Genomic DNA, 18,009 nt, shown 5'->3' with positions numbered 1-18,009 from the left:
AATGAGGGAAGGGTGCAGAATCTAGGTGTACCCCCCAGGTTCGGAATCTATGTGTACCCCCCAGGTTCGGAATTTATGTGTACTCCCCAGGTTCGGAATCTATGTGTACCCCCCAGGTTCGGCTGGTGACGTTAGTCTAGGGAAGACCGTCTCTAGCCAAATGTGTGAAGTCTGAGGTGCCAAACCTCCTGTTTGGGTAGATGCTGTGTGATGTGTTACCCTGTTACAAATTAGTACCACAAAATAACAAACAGTACAGCATATGCAATTAAACGATATATCTTTATAATTCTTAATTTGACTAAGGGGTTAGTAAAGAAAAACTAAAAGGGCCCATTTTAATGAAACAGTCATTGGAGCTCACGGTTTCCCTTCCATTGATCCTCCATCGATTTTCCCAGGCTTTATCCCCTCCCGGCCCCACTCCAAGCCCACTCCTTTCGGGTGTCTGCGACCTCTCCTTTCTGGCATCTTCTCTCTTTATCTTCTGCTGAACAAAAGGCTCAGATCACCTCGTTCTCAGGCACTCAAACAAGAAAAAACACTCCCTTCATTGGACGGTGCACATTCCAAAGTCCCCGTTATCTCTAGCCATAACCCAAACACTGCTGCTACAGAAACACCATTACATTAGCAGTGAAACCTTTCCCCGGGGGTTACAAATGATAAGCTCTTCCCCTGAAAACATGAACTCACTCCAAGGAGGTTATGTGGGGGAACGTAAAATCAACTGTTCTGAAGGGCTGCAATGGGTATGCGTATTATGCTCACATGCTCGTCCTCAACATGATTACTGCTGGGGAGTGGGTTCTGTCCCTGCACACACAGTACTCCCATGTGTTGTGATCAAGAGTTGAGGAAGTAGCATAAAGATATTTAAGAAGAAAAATGGGGAGAAAGCAGAAAGGATTAGAAGCTTCTACCAATGGAGATAGATACAGTGGGGAAAAACAAGCACAGGCACAGCAAGAACCAGATGGGCTGAATGGCCTATTACTTCACTGTAGCCTTTATTCAGAAACAAAGAAACTGGGGCTAAGTTTAACCATCACTTTATTTAAATAATTTCCTTTCACTTCTCCATGGAATTCACTCTATTCCTCTGGTTGGGTGACGTTTGGAGGTGTTATTTCAATAATCACCCACTAAGGATTCCATATTCCATCCCCATCTGGTGCATTTGGTTGCAAGACCGATCATCACCAACCCTTCCACCATCATGAGGCTCACCAACTTTCACAAGCAGAAGAGGGGTCACTGCGGTGAACTTTAGGGATGGTGGGCTGGGAGCAACTGCAGGGCAGCACGAGCAGGCACCAAGGTTTTGAGTGGGCTCTCACATCACCGTGATGTCTGTGTGATGTGAGGTCTTGGTCAGATAGTTACTCCTTGCTAGCCATGCTGCTACTGCTTTGTCCTCTTCAACGGCCATGACACGGTCCTGGTCCGACGCACCCTTCTGCCACCTCAGCTTGGCATATGGATGCTTGGCACAGTGCCAATTGGATGAGGAAACTTTGAGGCACAGCCTGGCAACATTAGAAGGAAAAATATTCAATGTCAATTGATGCTATTCTAATTAAAATAAAATAAATTATAAATAATGTATTTGGATCTGAATGTATTTTAAAAAGTAATTAATTTTTTTATTTAGAGATACAGCACAGAAAAGCCATTCGAGCTGCCCTGCCCAGCAACCCGATTTAACCCAACTTAATCACAGGCAGACATCCCACCCCTCCCGAAGTTCCGGGAGTCTCCCACATATTAATAGTGGCTCCCTGATGCCCACAAATTATATACAATATCACGGAAATCTATTTTTTGAGAGCGAGCGAGCGAGAGCGTGAGGGAGGCCACAAGAGCGAGAGAGAGCGAGCGTGAGAGCGACCACGAGAGAGCGTGAGCGCGCGCGAGAGCGACCACGAGAGACAGCGCGAGAGAGACCACGAGACCACAACAGCGAGTGTGAAGGCGCGCGCGAGTGGGACCACGAGAGCGAGTGTGAGAGCGACCACGAGAAAGCATGAGAGTGCGCGCGAGAGCGAGCGTGAGAGCGCGCGCGAGAGAGACCACGAGAGAGAGAGAGAGAGAGAGAGAGTGCGCCATGGCAGAGTGTTCCAAAAAAAGAAAATATAAAACATACTTCACCCCAGTCTACACTAAAGTGTGCCTCTGCCTAATAGAGGTCAAAAATAATGACAGTGTTGCTCGCTGCACTGTTTGCAACAGTGACTTTTCTATTGCCCATGGTGGGTTAAGACTGTAAAAGCCATGTTGAGGTGAGTTTAACAGGCGTCATTCGTTCACTAGCATAGCTAACGTTATTTAAACTAGCTGGCTAGCTGCTAAGGAGCTACTCTATTGCAGACATCCCACCTCTCCCGGAAGTCTCCCGCAAATTGATGGTACTACCTCCCTGAAATGAGTTTTTGCAGGGTGGGATGTCTGCACAGGACAATTTACAATGACCAGTTAACCTACCCGGTATGTCTTTGGGCAGTGGGAGGAAACTGGGGGATCCGGAGAAAACCCACACATTTCACAGTGAGGACATATAGATACCCCTTACAGACCCTGGGACTGAATTTTGAACTCCGAAGACCCAAGCTGTAATTGCGTCAAGCTAACAGCTATGCTGCCGTGGCACCCACAACAACACAAGAGAACAAGACTGCTATTTTAAAACCCCATCTAGTTCACTAACGTCCCTCAGAGAAGGAATTCTGTCATCCATACCCTTCTGACTAAATGTGAGTCTACGTCTACTTTTTATTACATCCTAGTTAGGATGGGCAATAAACAGTAGCACTGACAGCGACATCCACATCCTGTGTTTGACTAAGTTTAACAGTTCCGGCGGCCATACTGATCACCAGCAATACACATACAAGGTATTGCACAGACCCAATAGAGATAAGAGCTTTGCCTTCTCTTCCTATGCACCCTCTCACACTGTCATAGGCAACAGAAGAACGTGCACCACCAGAGCATCCCAAGGGTGGCATCATATGGACAAATAGCTATATTAGCAGAGGTTTGGGATCCAACAAATGGGGTGACTGGCAGCGGTGGGTCCAATCCACTAGGATTAGGATTGAGCTCCAAGGTATCTGCACGCAGCAGAGGGTTGCAAAGGAGAGATGAGACTGAGAATGAATTTTGGATACGAATACAGGAAAAGTTGGCCATTACATTACAGTTGCCACAAAGATTGATTATGCTTTTAATTATGGTTTTCGCCTCTCCTTTGTGCAAGAACGCCACTACATTTACGCCCTTGGCTTTTAGTGATTGTTTGGCCGGAAGGTCACCGCTCGCTTCCCTTCCTCCCCGCTGTTAAGAGGCGAGGCCTCGGTCGCCGTAGCTACCGGCGCAAGGGCCAAGCCTATCGGAGGCCGCCGTGAATCGGGAGTGCTGACTGGCCGTGGTTCACAGCCAATGGCAACGGTTTTTATTGTTCCACCCGTCGACATTGAGCGGACGGAAGATGGGAGGAGTGAGGCTGGAAATATTCCGGGTAACTACCAGTTTGGGGGAAATAAACGAGGCGGGGTGTTACAGCCGAGCGGGAGGGGGCTGTCGGCCTTCGGAGAAACTGAGAACCAGCTCTGAGGGGGCAGGAGGTTAATCAGCCGCAGGATTAATCCTGAGCTGGGGCAGTGCGGTCTCTCCGGGCTCCGGGCTGGTGTGCGCAAGATGCTGGGCGTTAGTATTCGGGGAGGGAGATGCAAATGTAACATTTTATTTTGCATTCTGTTATTGCTTTTCCCTCGCACGACCTCGATGCAATGAAATGATCCATATTGATGGCATGCAAGACAAAGCTTTTCCACTGTATATGACAATAATAAACTAATTTACTAAAACAGCACAGGCCCTTGGGCACATAATGTTGTGCTGAACTAATTAAATGTCAAACTAAACTAATCCCATCTGCCTAACACAATGTCCATGTCCCTTCATTCACTGCACATCGATATGCCTATCTAACAGTCTGTTAAACACCTCTGTTGTATCTGCCTCCACCAACAGCCCTGGCAAAGCATTCCGGGCATCCGCCACTTCCTGTGTAAAACAAAACTTACCAGACCCATCTCCTTTGGGTGTAACTGCTCTTGCCTTAAATACATGCTGTCTAACACTAAGCATTTCAACACTGTGAGCAAAATACTGGCTGTCTACTCAGTCTATGTCATCTACTGTAGGGCTATCAGAACCAGTCGAAGGCCAACAAGCCTTCTCATAGAAGTGGCTAAACTTCCTCTATCAACCAATAATCAGATCCGGATCCAGGTCCTTTCTTGTCATTGCTAAGGTGCTTATTGGTGATCTTAGTGAGCCCTTTTGAAGATAAGTTTAACCAGTTGCTGTCACTCTGGTGGCCTAGACTAAGTAATTCAATTGATAATCATGATCAGGCAATAAACATAGAACATAGAAAAGCACAGCACAGGAGCAGTCCCTTTGGAACAGGCCGTGGCGCATACCAGGCTCACCTATGCAGCAAGGATGTTCTTGCCATTAAAGAAGTGCAACAAAGAATACTGTACAGGCCCCTGGACACCAGGAAGGGGTTAATTGGATTTGTATTCACTGGAGTGTAGAAGAATCGGAGCGGTCTTCTGGAAAACTATAAAATTGCAATGGGACTGGATAAACTTGACAAGGGAGGATGTAAGGTCTGAAAATTTAGAGCACAGCCCTGCAGTTCTAGCAGTTAACTATCAATTTATTGTAGTATATTAACCCCAAAGTCATACACTTGTTCACCAGCGCCCTGTGTGCAATTTTATCCAAACCCTTCTGACATTCCAAATGCCACCACATCTACAGGTTGTTCCTTATTATCTCTGCAGTCATGTCTTTCTATGCCTGGCATATAGGGGAGATGAAGGAGCTGGGGCTGGTGTGATGTACAGGGCGAGAGTGATGTAGAGAGGTTTGAAAGAACTCAACAGGTCAGGCAACAGGAATGGAGGGAAATAGACAGTTGATATTTTGGGTTAAGACTCAATCTGGACTGAAAGTAGAGGGCAGATAACCAACATATTTATTATTGTATTATAATTGCGTAGTTTGTAATCTTTTGCAGACTGGTTGTTTATCTGTCTTTGTGTGTAATATTTAATTGACTGTTGTATTTCTTTGTTCTACTGTGAATGCCTGCAAGAAAATGAATCTCAGGGTATGGTGATATGGAGGTAGATGCATTTTTAAAAGATTATCAAACTGAAGGCAATGGGGATATGACGCAGAGGAGGAATTGAGGCCTGGAGTACATCAGTCAAGGCCATATTGAATGCCAGGGGGCCAGGTGACCTATTCCTGCTTCAATTGCACTTGCTCATGTATTGTGTAAAGCCATTGTTGATTTCTTAAACACCAGAGTGAGACTTTGAGGACAGGAATCTATGGTTATTTTTACAATTGTCAGTGATTTTAAATGTTTAATTCAATCTGCACCAGTTTATCTGATTATGCTGTTTTATTTTTACTTCAGATGTGCCTTTATCTGTCATTCCCTGTGGCAGTATTTTGGGTCTCAAATCAAGCAGAATACTTTGAGGAATATGTGGTCAAAAGAAAGGTCAGTGAGTTACAAGATACATTTTATAACTGTTCACAAGATAGTATATACAGGAACAGGATGCAGAGGTTCAATAAGCTGCCATATAGGTTCTGTGTTAACATTTCCCCTTGGTAGAATGCATGTTAACATCGTAGATCCTATCCTATTAGAGCTGTAAGCCAAGGAGTTTCTTGGTTACAAAGATGACAAATGATACATGTTAATGCTACAGCTAGAAACAACCCAAAGATCTATCTGGTAAAACAACAAGCTACAGCAAAAACATCTATTTTGTATGCTGTTTCTCTAACACAGGAAGATATTCAAAGTTATTACACTAGCATGTAATCAGACAAATTATTCATCACCTTAAACATTCATTCACTTTATTTGGAATGTGATTACCAATTTGATTTATTATTTACTTGTTGAAGGAAATAAAAAAATAACAAAGTGCAAGCTGACTTTCAAGTGTTGCACAACCTTTGAATGTTTTTTTCCATTCTTGAAAGAATCTCCAGATGCTGTGGTTTCCTCCCACATTCCAGAGACGTACTGGTTAGTAGGTTAATTGTTCACATAGGTGTAATTGGGTGGTGCGGGTTCATTGGACTACAAAGGTTTGTTGCCAAGCTGTATCCCAAAGTAAAAATAATGAACATTTATCACAGCTACACCATGACTGCAGATTGTTACATCCACAACTTCATGGTGATTACTTGCCAAGGCCGTTACAACAGCTGTACCAAACTTACCAAGAAAGCAGGCTCATAGGACTACCACCATCTATTGGTTCTTCTCTGAGCTGTATACTATACATAGTCATAGTCATACTTTATTGATCCCGGGGGAAATTGGTTTTCGTTACAGTTGCACCATAAATAATAAATAGTAATAGAAACATAAATAGTTAAATAGTAATATGTAAATTATGCCAGTAAATTATGAAATAAGTCCACGACCAGCCTATTGACTCAGGGTGTCTGACCCTCCAAGGGAGGAGTTGTAAAGTTTGATGGCCACAGGCAGGAATGACTTCCTATGACGCTCAGTGCTGCATCTTGGTGGAATGAGTCTCTGGCTGAATGTACTCCTATGCCCAACCAATACATTCTGTAGAGGATGGGAGACATTGACCAAGATGGCATGCAACTTGGACAGTATCCTCTTTTCAGACACCACCGTGAGAGAGTCCAGTTCCATCCCCACAACATCACTGGCCTTAGAAATGAGTCTGTTGATTCTGTTGGTGTCTGCTACCCTCAGCCTGCTGCCACAGCACACAACAGCAAACATGATAGCACTGGCCACCACAGACTTGTAGAACATCCTCAGCATCGTCCGGCAGATGTTAAAGGACCTCAGTCTCCTCAGGAAATAGAGACGGCTCTGACCCTTCTTGTACAGAACTGGAGATATGTGCTCTTCATTCATTGCCATTAAGTCCAGGCCCTAGAATTTCCAATCCAATTACATCATGCGGTTTCAACAGTCAGAGCAGGTGATTCATTGCCATTTGCTGAGGGGCTCTTAAAGAGGGAAAATAAACACTACATACTATCAGTGAATAAAGCAGTTGACACTATCTAAAGAGTCCCTAAAACTAGTAGCCGAACATGAAATCAAGTCCCTTTAAAAGAGGGGTAAGAGTTTGAGATTTAGGGACAAAAATCTGCAACTAAGCATCTAAATAAAGAAGTTACAAAACAAAAAATCACTTTGTATTTCCAGTAACCACTCCCTGCTATCCCTTTTTATTTCCTTATCCCACTAGCCTCCCTCACATTCCCCTCCGTCACCCTCTTGATCTGACCATCACCCACACAATCGTCCTACTGATTCTCTTCCTCATTTCCTTCTCGTTATTCCATTCTCCGCTGACTTCTCCTATTCAATTCCATCTTCTTCAGTCTTTTCTCACTTCCACTGATCACCTGACGGCTGTTTACGTCATTCCCATTCTCTGCCTATCACCCGAGCTCTTTGCTCCCGTCTCCCCAACTTTTTATGCTGGCTCTTTCCCTGTTACTTTCCAGTCCCGATGAAGGGTGTTGATCACTTATACTTCTCCCTCACTCACTACAACCTTTTGATGGCATTGGCAGATCATCTTGACTTGGAAATGCTTCATAAAGGTTAGATTTATTTCTTACATACACATCAAAACGTATGGTGAAGTATGTTATTTGCGTCAACTCAAATCAGCAAGGATTGTGCTGCCAGTGTTCCAGCACCAACACAGTATACCGACAACTCAGTAACCATAATCCATATGTCTTTGGAATGTGGGAGGAAACTGGAGCACCCAGAGAAACCCACGCGGTTACAAATTCCTTACAGACAGCGTCGTGTTGGATTCTGGTATTTTTAATCCAAAGTTCTTTCAGAAGTCAAGAAAGAGGCATAAAGCTTGTTGCTTCACAGTTGTTTTATTAAGCACTAATAGAACAAAGAATTGAAAATGGACAATGATGGAGGTCAAGAAGGGGAAGGGAGAGAAGAAACAAAGATGGCGACACAACATAGTCAGCTCTTTTTATACCTTAGATAAGAGAATTTGTAGGTAAGAGTTGACCAATCAGATTGCCCCTATTCAAATAATGCAATACAAAGATAAACTCCCAGTATCATACATATGCAACCACTAGAGGGCACACTGAACAATTGCATATACATACTGTGATCACTACGAAGCATCCTAAACAGTTATATGTATACAAATAGTTATATAAAATACAAGCAGGCAATTAATTATAAAGAAAATAATAATTAAGTAGTCTAATTCAACAGGGGGTAATTGAACCCAGATTGCTGGTCCTGTAAATTGTTAAGCTAACCGCACACTACAATGCCATTGTACTGGCTCTTTCAGATTCGCTGAATCTGAGTACAGGGACTCCCTCCCCAGTGGCACTTGTAGAAGTACTTTCACTAGAAGGACAAACAACAGGAATTCTGCAGATGCTGGAAATTCAAGCAACACACATAAAAGTTGCTGGTGAACGCAGCAGGCCAGGCAGCATCTCTAGGAAGAGGTGCAGTCGCGTTTCAGGCTGAGACCCTTCGTCAGGACTAACTGAAGGAAGAGTGAGTAAGGGATTTGAAAGTTGGAGGGGGAGGGGGAGATCCAAAATGATAGGAGAAGACAGGAGGGGGAGGGATGGAGCCAAGAGCTGGACAGGTGATAGGCAAAAGGGATACGAGAGGATCATGGGACAGGAGGTCCGGGAAGAAAGACAATGGGGGGGGAAGGACCCAGAGGATGGGCAAGGGGTATATTCAGAGGGACGGAGGGAGAAAAAGGAGAGTGAGAGAAAGAATGTGTGTATAAAAATAAATAACGGATGGGGTACGAGGGGGAGGTGGGGCATTAGCGGAAGTTAGAGAAGTCGATGTTCATGCCATCAGGTTGGAGGCTACCCAGACGGAATATAAGGTGTTGTTCCTCCAACCTGAGTGTGGCTTCATCTTTACAGTAGAGGAGGCTGTGGATAGACATGTCAGAATGGGAATGGGATGAGGAATTAAAATGTGTGGCCACTGGGAGATCCTGCTTTCCCTGGCGGACAGAGCGTAGGTGTTCAGCAAAGCGGACTCCCAGTCTGCGTCGGGTCTCGCCAATATATAAAATGCCTTACCACCATTCAGGGCCCCAAACAGTCCTTCCAGGTGAGGCAACACTTCACCTGTGAGTCGGCTGGGGTGATATACTGCGTCTGGTGCTCCCGATGTATCGCTCCCTACGCAACTCCCTTGTCCATTCGTCCCCCCCATCCCTCCCCATTGATCTCCCTCCTGGCACTTATCCGTGTAAGCGGAACAAGTGCTACACATGCCCTTACACTTCCTCCCTTACCACCATTCAGGGCCCCAAACAGTCCTTCCAGGTGAGGCAACACTTCACCTGTGAGTCGGCTGGGGTGATATACTGCGTCCGGTGCTCCCGATGTGGCCTTTTATATATTGGCGAGACCCGACGCAGACTGGGAGACCGCTTTGCTGAACACCTACGCTCTGTCCGCCAGAGAAAGCAGGATCTCCCAGTCGCCACACATTTTAATTCCACATCCCATTCCCATTCTGACATGTCTATCCACGGCCTCCTCTACTGTAAAGATGAAGCCACACTCAGATTGGAGGAACAACACCTTATATTCCGTCTGGGTAGCCTCCAACCTGATGGCCTGAACATCGACTTCTCTAACTTCCGCTAATGCCCCACCTCCCCCTCGTACCCCATCCGTTATTTATTTTTATACACACATTCTTTCTCTCACTCTCCTTTTTCTCCCTCTGTCCCTCTGAATATACCCCTTGCCCATCCTCTGGGTCCCCCCCCCCCCTTGTCTTTCTTCCCGGACCTCCTGTCCCAGGATCCTCTCGTATCCCTTTTGCCTATCACCTGTCCAGCTCTTGGCTCCATCCCTCTCCCCTCCTGTCTTCTCCTATCATTTCGGATCTCCCCCTCCCCCTCCAACTTTCAAATCCCTTACTCACTCTTCCTTCAGTTAGTCCTGACGAAGGGTCTCAGCCTGAAACGTCGACTGCACCTCTTCCTTGAGATGCTGCCTGGCCTGCTGCGTTCACCAGCAACTTTTATGTGTTCACTAGAAGGACTGCAGCTTTTCAGGATGGCAGCGATATCCAGAGCTTGAAAATGAATGAGATAACTCTACCTTGCAAAGCAATGGAATATTTGAATCCTTTAGATTTCAGACTGTTATTTAAAATCACATTGTAATACTGCATCCATATTCTTAGAGCACCGATCTCAATTTCTGTTTTTCCAGAGAGAAATCTATCCTCCAGAAGAGGAGATGCATGTAAGTATCTAATGTTCTGAATCTGTACGTTAGAAAATGATCATTGTTGTGCAAGTAACTGGTTACAAGTAAATCAGGAACACTTAAAGTGCATTGCTCCAAACACTCTTTTATCCACTTCTTTACAAAGAATTTTTGGTATTTATATCAAGGGACAAATATTTTGAATAAATCTCATATTGGAGTTCGCAATTAACCTTTAACATTTACAAAACTGCTGCAGTTTATTCGTGGCGTAATTACAGATTCAGTTTTTAATGTGGTTATAGCTATCTGTCATTCAGTATCAAAATTTGTAGGAATGAGTGATTAGACCCTCAACATGTTATGTTAGTCTTGTTTCTCTGCAGGAGTATCTAATGACCCATTTCTATCTAATTAATCTGAAATATCATATTCCTTTCTTTGTTTTGTGTATCTAGGCTAGTCATCTCAATGGTTTGTAGTAATGTGTCTCAGGGTTCACTAGTCTGCACTTACATTTAGATATTTCGTTGAACAGAATGAGCTGTTGTTTGCAAGGATGTTGGCGGGACTTGACAACTGGAGTTATAGGGAAAAGTTGAATAGTTGAAAGATTAGGACCTTATTCCCTGGAGCAGAGGAGAATGAGGGGACAGTTGAGAAAGATATACAGAATTATGAGGGGTATAGATAAAGTGAATGCAAACAATGCTTTTTTCCACTAGAATTCATGGTCATGGATTGAGGATGGAAGGTTAAATATTTAAGGGGAACCTGAGGGGGATCTTCTTCAGTCAGAGGATGATGCAAGTTTGAAACATGTAGAAATGGTAGATGTAGGTTTGATTGCAACATTTAAGAGAGGTTTGGGTAAATACCTCAAGGATTTGGAGGGCTATATTCCAGGTGTGAGTTGATGGGACTAAGCAGAATAACAGTTCAGCATGTACTAGATAGGCTGAAGGGCCTGTTTCTGTGCTGTAGTGCTCTTTGAGTCTAATAATTCATAATGTTTTTGTATGCTGTCGGGAAAGCAGCATATTAGTGAAAATGAGGTGTTATAAATTTGTGAAGTAATCAGAGACAGCGTAGCAAACCTTGATTTCAAAGCCATAAAGCTGTAGCCATAAAAAAGGGAAAATGAAAACAAAAATGCTGATGATACTCAGCTGACTGAACAACATTTGCCGGGAAAGGACAAGAGAAACACCATTAATGTTTCATATTAGTTATTAGTTATCTTCTCTGGCGGACAAGATGGCAGCGCGACGCGGCTGGCAGCGGCCACTCCGGTGGTGGTGTCTGTAATCTGTCAAGTAGGGTGCCGTGCACAATCCTGATTTGATGGAGACAGACGTGAGAGCACGGAGGAATATCTGGTGAAACTTCTGAAATACCTGTTTCGCTGCTGCTGCTACTGTGTGATCCAGAATCTCTGGAGGGGAAGGCCCTGAGTCCTCGGCTTTGCTTGTCGCTCGGTGGCTGGGGCAGGGTCGAAGCGCTCAGCAGAGGATGGTGCTCAGTGTCGGAGAGCTGGTCGGAGGCTCGAAGTTTTCAGACGGACTCGGAGTCCGCTGCGGTTGGGTGCTTCCAATGGTGCTGCATCGGCAAGTTTGCAGCGCTTGGAGGTTCATGGGAGGGAGAGTTTCTCCCTTCTACTGTCTGCGTGAGATGATGGGTGTATCGGGACTTTGAGACTTTTATTTTACTGTGCCCATGGTCTGTTCTTTATCAAATTACGGTATTGCTTTGCACCGTTGTAACTATATGTTATAATTATGTGGTTTTGTCAGTTTTAGTCTTGGTTTGTCCTGTGTTTCTGTGATATCATACTGGAGGAACATTGTATCATTTTTAATGCATGCATTTCTAAATGACAATAAATGAGGACTGAGTGTCCTCATAATCTAATCTAACTTCTATTTGTAGATGAGCTTTGCTTTGTCAATAAAATTTAAATTCTTATGGGGCTTAATAACATGAGGATGATTGGGACATTAACAAGTTTGAAATTTATTGGAAGTAAAGTACTTCTACGTGTCTTCCAGGAGGTAGGAGTAGTCAGTGTTTGAAATAAAGGCTACACCTTGAAGATTTTTAAATTTGTTTTCAGGCTATGGACATTACAGGCTGTGCCTTTTTTTTTTGTTAATTCCTCTTTTTCCCCCTAAACTGAGGAGGCTATACAAAGTAACACATATAAAATGCTGGAGGAATTCAGCAGGTCAGACAGCATCTATGGAGGGGAAATAAACAGATGATGTTTTGGACTGAGACCCTTCATCAGTACAGTCTATACAAAGCCATGCTTTGCCATCATTATACTGTGAAACTGTAAGATTTTCACAGCAGCGCAGTTTAACACAGAAAACCAGCCTTTACTATCAGTGGTTCCCAGCACCCACACAAGCTGTGCAGTCTTGTTACCTCTTTCAGCATTATCTTAGGTAATAACTAAATCTGAATGAGTCACAAAATTATAAATTATTCTTGCTGTACCGTACCCTGGAAATGTATTCCGTGGCATAAGATAAAAATGGATATTTAATGGCATACTGAGATTTCAGTTTGACAAAGTCTCTTGTGCTAAAAAAAAAGTATTAAATACACAGATTTATTATTCCCTCAACAAAATATTTCAGAATCTTTTTACATTTGCTTTCAGTTCTTACTTTAATTTTGCATGTTTTCTAATCTTGTTTCGTGCTCTGTAATATATTTAAAAGTAATTGTTGAGAGTTTTTCTTTCGGTTTTCTGAGAAAATTCTAAGGTAGTGTGCTTAGCCAGCAGTGATCCTGTCCACCAGCAATCTCTTTGCCTGCACTTGAACCCAACAAATATAGAAAAGTGGGAAGTCTGTGCTGATGGATCTCTGTAACTGTTCTCTGTGGGGTTAGTGACAGATACTTTCACTTCATCACGCACTACAAAATCCAGATCAACAGGTGAACATTGTTCACCTTGAAGCGTGGAAGATGGAAATTGCTCTTTAATTTGCTTATTATCAACACATTAGGCTCTTTCAATAACTGAAAATTGTAAATATACTCTGTATCTCCTTACAAGGTATAGGCAGCTGTCCAAATAAAGTTTCAGAGTGCCAAAGAATGTGTTACCGATTATATAAATAATTTTTTGAACACAGATTCTGCAGATGCTGAAAATCCAGAGCAATGCAAACAAAATGCAGAAGGTCAGGCAGCATCTATGGAGAGGAAAGAGGCCAGAATTTGAAGGTGGGGGGGGAGGGGAAGGAGTACAAGGTGGCAGGTGATAGATGAGATCAGGTCAGGGGGAAGGTAAGTAGCTGGCAGATGAAGTGAGAAGTTGAGAGGTGATAGGTGTTCAAGGTGAAGGGCTGGGAAGAAGGTATCTGATGGGAGAGGAGAGTGGCTGTCATTCATTTCTGTTTATCACTGAAGGAACTTTCAATCTGAGATTTACATTAGAATCATCCAGCTATACAATGCAGAAACAGGCCTTTGGCCCAACTGGTCCATGGCAATCAAACTGCTCCAAGTTAGGCTGTTTGCTACTGAGATATTGCATTATTGCTTTGAGGGAAACTATATTAGTACTTAAGTTGTAAGTTGTGAAAACCACATTTGCCACATCATCATCCATGAGGATTTTTTTTGCCGTTACATATACCCAAGTGCTGTTAACCCTCAGAATGCTTCTGACAGCAATTTGTTTCTTATCACAGCGAAAAGAACTGGAAGACTTCAAAGAACAGATGAGGAAAAAGCGAGAACAGAAGCTCTTACATCATGCAGAAACCCTGAAAGTTCAGGATCAGTAAAACATATTCTATACTGCAGAAGTTGATGCACTTTCTAACAGATCTTCAATTAATCCAAGTGCTGGAACTTTGTAAACTTATTTTTTTTCTGCCTTCTGGGAAGCCTTAACAGCTGTTGATTACCTTGTCATATATTTTAGTCATAAGTTATCTTTTACCCAATAAAATTACTTTAGTATAATTGTGATGCAGGAGACAACTGTTTTACAAATTTTCATTTGTGAATTGCAGAGGCTAATGAGTATTTATATTTGTTTTTGATCAGCCGGGTTTTTCATTTGTGGAATTTGCGTTAATGCAGTAACCTCATTGGCAATGTGGTGTGGCAATTTTCTGACCTGTGGTAATACATAAAGACATTGTTGTACTTAGCTGGGCTTTCAATTGATTGTTTCTGTCAACCAAGATTCGACTCCTGCAGAAGTCTGAATTTGACTAAAACGGGTAGGTGTTGCAATATTTAAAAGTTATAAGTTTTCTAGTATTCCTCTAGTTTCAAAGTAAAGGCATGTGTTCCATATCATATGCTTTCTCTTAGGGGGGAGAGCAATGGATCCTGCCAGTGAGAATCAGAATGATATTTAATCTTATTGATATATGTGTAAGGGGTTTCTTATTTTATGTTACTGCTAAGGCTAATGAAAATGGCTTCTTTATTATGTTAACTGCCGAGAAAGTGCTTCTCTTTCGCAGCTTGTTTGGGTTATATTATTGATAAGAGGTTAAATGAACCAATTGGGATAGATTTTATTCTTTCTCGTGTCTGTAAGCTATTGTTTTTCGCGGGCTTTGAGGCAGAAGGCAGACGGGGGCAGAGAGAGGAGACGCGATGCTGGAAGCTGGGCGGCGGGACGAACCCCAAGCGGGAGTCCGAAGCACAGGGTCTTCAGCGAGGAGAAGAGACAAAGACAAACTCGTGTGGAGCATCTGATCGACCACCGTGCTTGGTCCCAGGCAGCGGGTCGAGGTGGTCACAGGGGATCGAATGGTGGAAAGAAGACTCCGTTAATTGAGCTCCAACTATTGTGCACGAAGTGGTTGAACTTTGATAAGTTTGGCACCTTTTATTTTCCTTTTATATTTTATCTCTATTAATTACATAGTTCCAGTAAGATTTATAAAGTGTAATCATTTAATCGCATATGGTGTATTGTCTGTTATTTGGCGGCGTGGCGTACATCACACAGCATCCACACAAACTTGATTACCAGTTTGGCGGGGCCGAATGCTGCTAGACAAAAGCGAGTTGAGTGAGCTTGAGGCTTACCAGGGGGCTACATATGTAATGAAATTTGTTGTTTTGTGACCGTATGTGCCCAATACATAAAAACAAACTATAAACTACAATAAGAAATAACAAAAATTAACTAAGTAAGATCATAAGACATAGGAGTAGAATTAAGACATTCAACCCATCACGCCTGATCCCAGATCCCACTCAACCCCATACACCTGCTTTCTCGCCATATCCTTTGATGCCCCGACCGATCAGGAAGCTATCAACTTCGCCTTAAATATACCCACGACTTGGCGTCCACTACAGTCTGTGGCAGAGCATTCCACAGATTTACTACTCCTTACCTCTGTTCTAAAGGATCTCCCCTCAATTTTGAGGCTGTGCCCTCTAGTTCTGGATACCCCCAGCATGGGAAACATTCTATCTAGTCCTTCCAACATTCAGTAGGTTTCAATAAGATTCCCCCCTCATTCTTCTAAATTCCAGTGAGTACAGGCCCAAAACTGCCAAACGCACCTCATATGTTAACCTCTTCATTCCTGGAATCATCCTTGTGAACCTCCTCTGCACTCTTTCCAATGACAACATTCTTTCTGAGATATGGGGCTCAAAACCGTTGACAGTACTCTAAGTGCAGCCTGACTAATATAAAGCTTCAGCATTATCTCCTTGCTTTTATATTCTATTGCCCTTGAAATAGATGCCAACATTGCATTTGCCTTCTTTACCACAGCCTCAACCTGCAAATTATCCTTCTGGGAACCTTGCATGAGGACTCCCTCTGCACCTCTGATGTCTGATCCTTCTCTCCATTTAGATAATAGTCTGCATTATTGTTCCTTTTACCAAAATGTATTATCATACATATCCCAACACACTATTCCATCTCAAACAACAGGAACTCTTCCTTCAGTTAGTCCTGACGAAGGGTCTCAGCCTGAAACGTCGACTGCACCTCTTCCTACAGATGCTGCCTGGCCTGCTGCGTTCACCAGCAACTTTTATGTGTGTTACACTATTCCATCTGCCATTTTTTTTGCCCACTCTTCCAATCATCTTAAGTCCTGCTGCAGTCACATTACTTCCTCAGCACCACCTACCCCTCCACCTATCTTCATATCATCCGCAAACTTTGCCACAAAGTCATCAATTCCATTATCTAAATCATTGACAAACAACGTGAAAAGCAGCGGTCCCAATACTGACCCCCTGAGGAACACCACTAGTCATTGGCAGCCAACCAGGAAAGGCCCCTTTTATTCCCACTCGCTGCATCCTGCTTGTCAGCCATTCCACTATCCATGCCAGTATCTTTCCTGTAGCGCCATAGAATTTTATCTTGTTAAGCAGCCTCATGTGCGGCACCTTATCAAATGCCTTCTGAAAATCTAAGTAAATGGCATCCACTGCCTCTCCTTTGTCCACCCTGCTTGTTACTGGAAATGAAAGTAATGTAAATAGGGAGCAAAAGTAATGAGATAGTGTTCATGGGTCAGTCCATTGTCCATTTGGAAATATAATGGTGGAGGAAATAAGCTATTCCTAAAACATTGAGTATGTGTCTTCTGACTCCTGTGCCTCCTCCCTGATAATAGCAATTGAAGAGGCTGTGTCCTGGATGATGGATGGCAAGTTTTCGAGGCAGTGCCTTTTGAAGGTGACCTCAACGTTAGGGAGGGTAGTGCCTTTGATGAAGCTGACTGAGAAATCTGCATATGCTGGAAATCCAAAGCAACAAACACAAAATGCTGGAGGAACTCAGCAGACCAGACAGCATCCGTGGAGAGGAATGTTTCGGGCCAAGACCCTTCATCAGGACTGGAAAGGAAGGGAAAAGAAGTCAGACTAAGAAGATGGGAACTCTTTTCCATAGATGCTCTCTGGCTTGCAGAGTTCTATCAGGATTTTGCGTGTGTTGCTTGGATTTCTAGCATATGCAGATTTTCTCCTGTTTGTGATTGGGCAGTTAATGTACTTGACCTTTTGTGAAATACATGAACATAGAATAACACAGCAAAGGAACGTGTAGATGTCCTTATTGTGGTGGAATTCAGATCCCAGCCTCATATCTTTATCTGGTACATTGGTAAGTGGTTCAGTGTCCTTTCCTTCTTTGACAGGTCTTTCCTCAGTCATCATCAAATAGATCCCTTCCCTCACTCCACTTCACCGTCCAAGTTCTTCCCAGTGTGTTGTCCTGGCCTACTTCTTAATTTTCGCCCCTAATCTGAGAAAGGATATGCTGTCATTGGAGGGGATCCAGAGGTGGTTCCCAAGAATGACCCTGGAAATGAAAGGGTTAACACATGAGCATATAATGCTTCTGGTTATGTACTCGCTGGAGCTAGAAGAATGAGAGGAGATCTCATTGAAACCTATTGAATATTGAAAGGCCTGGATAGAATGGATGCGGGCAAGATGTTTCCAATAGTGGAGGAGCCTAGAGGACACAGCCTCAGAATAGAAGGACATCCCTGTGGAACAGAGATGAGCAATTTTTTTAGTCGGGGTGGTGAATCTATGTAATTCATTACCACAGACGACTGTGGAGGCCAAGCCTTTGGGTATACTTAAAGTGAAGGATAGAGGTTCCTGATTAGTAAGGGTATC

At 43.4% G+C, this 18,009-nt stretch overlaps 1 protein-coding gene across 1 annotated transcript; it reads left to right on the top strand.

The window, feature by feature from the left end:
- Nucleotides 1-3,412: 3,412 nt before the first annotated feature.
- Nucleotides 3,413-15,303, top strand: pet100 (PET100 cytochrome c oxidase chaperone). The gene is made up of 4 exons (XM_072248335.1): nt 3,413-3,520; nt 5,504-5,590; nt 10,363-10,395; nt 14,067-15,303. The coding sequence occupies exons 1-4, from the start codon at nt 3,491-3,493 to the stop codon at nt 14,160-14,162; spliced, it is 246 nt and encodes an 81-aa protein (XP_072104436.1). The 5' UTR covers nt 3,413-3,490; the 3' UTR covers nt 14,163-15,303.
- Nucleotides 15,304-18,009: the final 2,706 nt, after the last annotated feature.

This window comes from Mobula birostris, chromosome 32 (assembly GCF_030028105.1).
Source record: "Mobula birostris isolate sMobBir1 chromosome 32, sMobBir1.hap1, whole genome shotgun sequence".
Taxonomy (NCBI): Eukaryota; Metazoa; Chordata; class Chondrichthyes; order Myliobatiformes; family Myliobatidae; genus Mobula; species Mobula birostris.
Note: the sequence above shows the minus strand (reverse complement) of the source record. Positions and strands in the feature narration are given on the sequence as shown.

What these genes read in the sequence shown, in the direction of transcription:
- pet100 (XM_072248335.1), top strand. Translation starts at nt 3,491, where the DNA reads ATGGGAGGAGTGAGGCTGGAAATATTCCGG. An exon ending in TGAGGCTGGAAATATTCCGG is followed by an intron (nt 3,521 to 5,503) that starts GTAACTACCAGT and finishes TTTTTACTTCAG; the next exon opens with ATGTGCCTTTATCTGTCATT. An exon ending in CTCCAGAAGAGGAGATGCAT is followed by an intron (nt 10,396 to 14,066) that starts GTAAGTATCTAA and finishes TTCTTATCACAG; the next exon opens with CGAAAAGAACTGGAAGACTT.